Here is a 6,537-nt window from a genome sequence, read left to right as displayed (position 1 = left end):
CTATATTCAATATATCCGGCATATCCGGTTAATAAAATGTATATCAGGCTTATCTGAATCCGGATATGTAAAAAATCATATCTGGCACACCTCTAACATATACGTGCTTTGTACAAAACGCTTCGCCGTACCAAAAAATGTTTAACCTAAAACTGGAGGAGGGGGGGGGGTGAGATTTGCATTATGAGGCTTAAGGAGGGGTATAGACGCCCCTTTTTATATCTCAATATTTAATTAAATTTAGTTTAATTAAGATTTTAAATTTTAATTAAGGAGGTGTAAAAGTAATGCCGAGCTGTACTGAACTATATATATATATATATATATATATATATATATATATATATATATATATATATATATATATATATATATATATATATATATATATATATATATATATATATATATATATATATATATATATATATATATATATATATATATATATATATATATATATATATAATAATAGTAATAATAATAATAATAATATGTCACAACCGTAAATCCACAATTACAAAAAAATTAATGTTCATTTCAACTCGTTTATTACTATTAAAAAAATTTTAGTTTTTCAAAATCTTATCATGTAGGTGTACTCACATTTGGCCTAATAAAATGTGTTTTATTTCCATTCCTCTCTACCTATAAGTTTGCTTCACTTACTAATTTAATTTGAGTTTGAGCAGTTGAACAACGTTTACAGCGTTAGAAATTAATTTTGAATTTAGTAATATTGGCATTGCTCAAAAATTGAAACACAATAGTTTATGCTTGATATTTGATCTGAGGAGGAGGCGGGGGCGGAGGGGGGCGGGGGCGGCTTGATATTTGATCTGACTTTTATTATTTTGTGTTAAAATGTACAAATATAAAAATCTTTGTAAAATTCACTTTCAAATTTTTTAACATCACGGTTATGTGCTCAACTCCTCGTTCAGCTGTAGTAGATTTAACTTACGGTCCTGAGTATATTAAACTGCACGCAACATTAAAAGTATTTTTATTCTATGTAAAAATGCACAAAACTACGTCAAGACCATAAAGGTTCCAGTGCTTAAAATGTTGATGTGTAACTTGCAAACTTTTTTTTCGAAACAAATGTTGTATTTTCGAAATTTTAAAAACTAAACGAAACTTTTTTTTTTTTTATAATTTAATGTACTTAAAATGTACTTAAAAAGTTAATGTGTACTAAAAATTAGAACTTAAAATTAGTACTTAAAATGTTAATGTGTAGTTTGCAAACTTTATTTTCTAAACAAATGTATTTTTGAAATTTTAAAATCTAGACGAAACTTTTTTTTTTTTTTAACTTTATTAGGTGCCCCAAGAAGTCCTTATGGTCTATCACAGAGCACCGTGAATGAGCATATAATAGGAAGTTCACGCCTCCTTCCTAACCGATGTCGCAAAACTTGCTTGAGGTGGGGTTAGAACCACGGATCTTTTGGTTCTGAGGCAATTACGCTACCACTGCGCCACGGCTGCTCTTGACAATTTAGTTTTTTAAGTCTTTGTTGAATCTTTATCTGATCTTTAGTAAAATAATCTGATAAAATAAAAAAACAATCTGGTCCAATGTTTGACTACATAATTAGTGAAAAAATTGAAAGACCTTTAAATTAGGTTGCCTGAATTGGCAACCTTATGTAGTTGAATTTTTTGTTTGCGGTTTCTTGTTTAAATATATTATTGCTTTTTGTGAGCACTGCCAATTTTTGTCTATTTTTTTGATAAACCTGTACATCTAACTTCTTTTTTATTGTTGACAAACTTTGTTAAGCATTTGAAAGTGTTTGCTGTAATCATTTTTTTTTTCTGAAGAACATTTCGGATGTTTTACGTTGTATTTTTTCAAATAAACTTATTTTAATTGTGAAATATGGATTCCATACTTGAAATGCGTATTCCAAATGTGGTTTACCAAAAACGTACACAATAGTTTCATTGTACTCGGATAAAGGTATGTATGCTTTGTCATATCTAATATAATATTTGCTTTGTTTACGATTTAATCGTTTCCTTTTTCTTTTCAATTTTTCATAGCTGTTTATTCGTTAAAGGATATTTATTAGTCATTATTGTACATATCTTGTGACTTTAATATAATAACCTTTTGTTTTTATATATTTATATACTTGCATATATTTACATACTTACATATACACATGTATTTATATATTTCTTAAGCATTAAAAATATTGTCGTTGTTTCAGCTATTCAATATTCTTAATTTTCACTTAAACAATACTTGAATTTTAAACTTTGAGCATTTTTTTAAACGACAAACTAACTTTGAAATCTTGTTTAGACGCATTACATATAAGCCCTTTATTTACTTCTAACGCTTATTTACTTGTTACAACGTAGTCAGCTTTCTAGTTGCTTGCGTTTTACTTCAGATACAAATTGACAAGTTAAACGTAAACTCGGGTTTAATTGAAATAAATACGCAGTAAGCCTAATCTGTATATATTTTATAGTCGCCGTTTATAGCGCGCTATTTCATGGCAATTAGACATGATTGATTTTGAACAACGTGAAAATGGTTTAACAGGCCTAGCGTGAAATATTTATTACGCTTCAATACGCGTGTTTGGCGCATGCGTATTGTCACATGCAATTTGAGAGGAAGTACCGTTTGAAACTAGTTTGATCCTTTGATCAGTAAATAAGAAAGATATCAAATAGTTTATTAAAAGATAATTAAAAGCTCATTGTTTACAGTGGTTTTATCTCACTCATTTAATATTCTAACGTTATCGGACAATAATAATGGAGATAAAGATAAAATTAATTGAAAGTACTTGACAAACACGTTTTTACATATTAGGAATTGAATCCAATTTTTAAAGAAGACTATGTCCTGTATAACTCAACAAAAAGATTATGAAGTCCTTAAAAATATACGAGAAAAACTGGAGATCGACTTACAAAAAGAGGTTATGTTTTAATAATTTTTTTTAGCTTGTTATGCTTTAAATTTCAAAATCAGAAAATATTATTAATAAAATCAAAAGAAATATAACTAATATCATAAATAACAATTTATATTAGATTAAATACATAATTTAAATTTTGAGAATCCTTAGTTAAAATGTTAAACTCACATGAAAAGTTATAATACCATTCAATGATTTTATTTATGTTGCACGAAGCACTCTAAAAAAAAAGACTAGACGTCGTTCCAAAAATGGAACAATATCGACATTTTCTAAGCAAAACGAATAATATATAAATAAATGAATAATAACACCGATTATTTTCTCATAATATGAACTTTTTTAAGCTAAAAAAGTAGTTCATTCAAAATAAGAAGCACACCGCAAAAATATTTCGCAATAAACATTGGTGGATCTCTCACTTTGGGAACATCTTTAAGGCTTTTATACAATAACGCACGGACATCACACGTCCGTAAGAAATGTATAGGATTTTAAGATAGTGCAAATGGATTTTAATAGTGGTAAACATAACTAAATTATATATATATATATATATATATATATATATATATATATATATATATATATATATATATATATATATATATATATATATATATATATATATATATATATATATATATATATATATATATATACAAGTTACATATATGTAACTTGTTTCTTTTGTATGAAGTAATACATAATAAAAACTTTTTAAATATAAGTAATTGACTTCAATAAATTCAAGTCTATACAAAAATTTTAATACAAATAAAGTATCTGACTGAAGTTCGTTGTGTTTTTACCGAAAGAACCTTTAAACAGGAGGTCAAGATAAAATAAAATACAAACCAAAGTTATCAATTCAATCCCAAAGTGCAAAAAAAAAACAACCTTATCGAGAAAATTTTAGTCAAGCAAAAGTTGTCTCAAAGTGGTTATAAGTATATCCGAATAACCTTAGTCATTTCCAAAATAAATATGTATATATATATATATATATATATATATATATATATATATATATATATATATATATATATATATATATATATATATATATATATGCGCAAGAAACACATGTGGTTATGGCAATATCAAAAAAAAAAGATCTATATCATTCTAAGCTTCATAATCTTTCATAAAACATGAGGATCATTATCTGCAAGTATAAACCACGGTTTCCAATCAAAAGCATACATTAAATTTTTTTTTTTTTGCAAAATACTTTATTTACTGAATTATTGTTGTATAATGTGATAAATACAAAGATAAATATTTACAGAACAAATACAAAAATTAAGTTTTAAGTTTATGTTATGTTTATGTTACTTAGACGCGTTAACAGTCAAACTGTACATCCTTGCGGTTGTTGTTACGGGAGCCTTAATGATAAAAATTATGTTGGTTATCGGAATTAACACTTTTCTGCTCTAAATAATAACAAAAATTTCTTTGAAGGACTGTGTGAGTGTAGATAAACCTTATCATAACGTCTTGCCTATATACAATATCATTAATCATGCCAACGTATTATATTTACACAGAATAAACTCACTGACTTTTTTAAGCTCATTCATTTTTCACACTTGATTTTCGATTTAATAGTTTGTTGCTTAGGCTAAGTTCTATGAGTAAAAAAACAAAAAATTTCAGTTACATCTTTACTGGCTTATAAAACTATTGGTATCTATTATACAGGTTTTCAGTTAATGATAACTCTTAATTAAGTTAATGGAAACTCGTAGTTCAAGAAGTTAATTACTTAACTGAAAACATGTTTTCAAAGTTATGCACACTTCTAACTGTTTAAATTTCTTTTTTTTTTCCAAAATTAAAAATAAAAAAAGCTGAAAACCTTATTAATATTGTTTATACACAAGTCAAACATTGTTATAATTTGTTTGTTATTTTCGTTTTTCGACACCACCAATACCATTACTTGTAGCAAAAAGGTTTCAATCTGTACCAAGTTCAAGATTTTACTTTAGGGTTGTTTATTTTGGTTTAACTGATTGAGAGCAAATAGATGTAATGTACATAGACTTTTGCTCTGAGAACTTTGAATTTGAATTGAACTTTGAATTGAAACTATAATTTCAAACTATTAAAAAATTTTACTTAGTTTTTTGCAAAGTCACCGAATACAGAATTCTTTTGACAAATATTTTTTGGATGCTTTAAATATTTTGGTTGACCTTTAGCAGTGTATAAATTTATATTTTTTTAATTGTTTTTTGATCAACGTTGTGCTGTCTGTACTCTGCCACTGATTAAATGGTACCTCCTCATCATTGTTTATTTTTTGTGTGATAAGGAATCTGCTTTTAGAAACCATACCTGGAGGACTGTTAGGACATAGGTGAACTATGCCACATTACAAATAACTTTTTTCATCGGATCTTTATTGGTACGTTTATATTACAGTGTTAGCCAAATTAATTGGAATTGCATACAACAACAGTGTTTTGCACATATGTCAATAAATTAAATATAAGCCACAAAAAGTATTCTAAATAATCTTTTGGTTCGTAACTATGACGTCATGACTAAAAGATAAACAAAGTTTATTGATAAATCAAGACACAAGCGTGATTTTGATAGTTTTTATTGAATTAGTTGTAATGGTAAATAGGGATAGTTTCACTCCAAGATATAAGGTTAAAGTTGAAATTCTTCTAAAACAAGGACACCAGAGGAAGGATATTGCTAGCAAAGTTTGTGTTAGTGAAGCGTTTGCAAATTTTTTTTTTTTTTCAACATCTTCGCTTCCAACAAGGCTGCAAGCAGCCACTATTAGAGTTGAGAGTTACTGGAAGAGAAAAGATAAAGTTTATAGAGCAATATAACGATTGACAGACAACTTAAAAGGTTGCAAATTGAATCATTAAAGCAAGTTGAAGGAAGCAAATTCCAAAGAACTGATGTTTAAGGAAAAAAGCTAGACAAATTAGAGTTTTTGGAGCACTTAGAAAAAGTCACAGAAAAAGGATAAAACTTAATTGAATGACGAGTAACACGAGAATGAATTTTAGTTGATGGCACAAGAGACGCTAGCTCTTTCGAGCAGTGCCTGTTATAATATTTGTAGATAAAGGTAGAGAAGCAACATTACGACGATGTTATAATGGTTGGAGTTTGATTGCAAGTGCCACTTTGAACCCCATGCTGTAGCAGAAGTGAGATCCTTTTCAAGCTCAAATGCCCCTCCAAGCAATCAGAGAGTGTTAGCTTCTTATTAAGACAAGAATAAATGGTAGTATCATCAGCGAACAATGCCATCTCAGATGTTAGAATATCTGGAAAATCGTAAATGTAAATTTAAAAGAGTATAGGGCCAAGGATAGAATCTTACAGATAGAAATTACAGGGTATGAAGAATTGCTGTCCATTGAAAAAGCAGAAACTAACTCCTCACATGAATACTAAATATCTTAACTGGGCGAAAGTGCTTCGTGAAAAGTGAAAGTGTTGGAGTAGCATCTTATTCCACATTTGAAGGAGTGGGATGCAAGGAAAAGATTGCAGGGCGTTTGAGACTTAATTTTAATGCATGATTGACCACCTTGCCATAAAGGGCATT

General features: G+C 27.9%; 1 protein-coding gene across 1 annotated transcript in view; it reads left to right on the top strand.

The window, feature by feature from the left end:
- The first annotated feature begins 2,609 nt into the window (after window positions 1-2,609).
- LOC100199862 (serine/threonine-protein kinase PLK1) overlaps window positions 2,610-6,537 on the top strand; it is a 49,144-nt gene continuing 45,216 nt past the window's right edge. Inside the window, exon 1 of the mRNA XM_065801081.1 lies at window positions 2,610-2,948. Coding sequence (XP_065657153.1) covers window positions 2,868-2,948 — 81 coding nt within the window. The 5' untranslated portion in view covers window positions 2,610-2,867. The remainder of the gene's footprint in view (window positions 2,949-6,537) is intronic.

The sequence above is a fragment of the Hydra vulgaris genome, chromosome 07 (assembly GCF_038396675.1).
Source record: "Hydra vulgaris chromosome 07, alternate assembly HydraT2T_AEP".
Classification (NCBI taxonomy): Eukaryota; Metazoa; Cnidaria; class Hydrozoa; order Anthoathecata; family Hydridae; genus Hydra; species Hydra vulgaris.
Note: the sequence above shows the minus strand (reverse complement) of the source record. Positions and strands in the feature narration are given on the sequence as shown.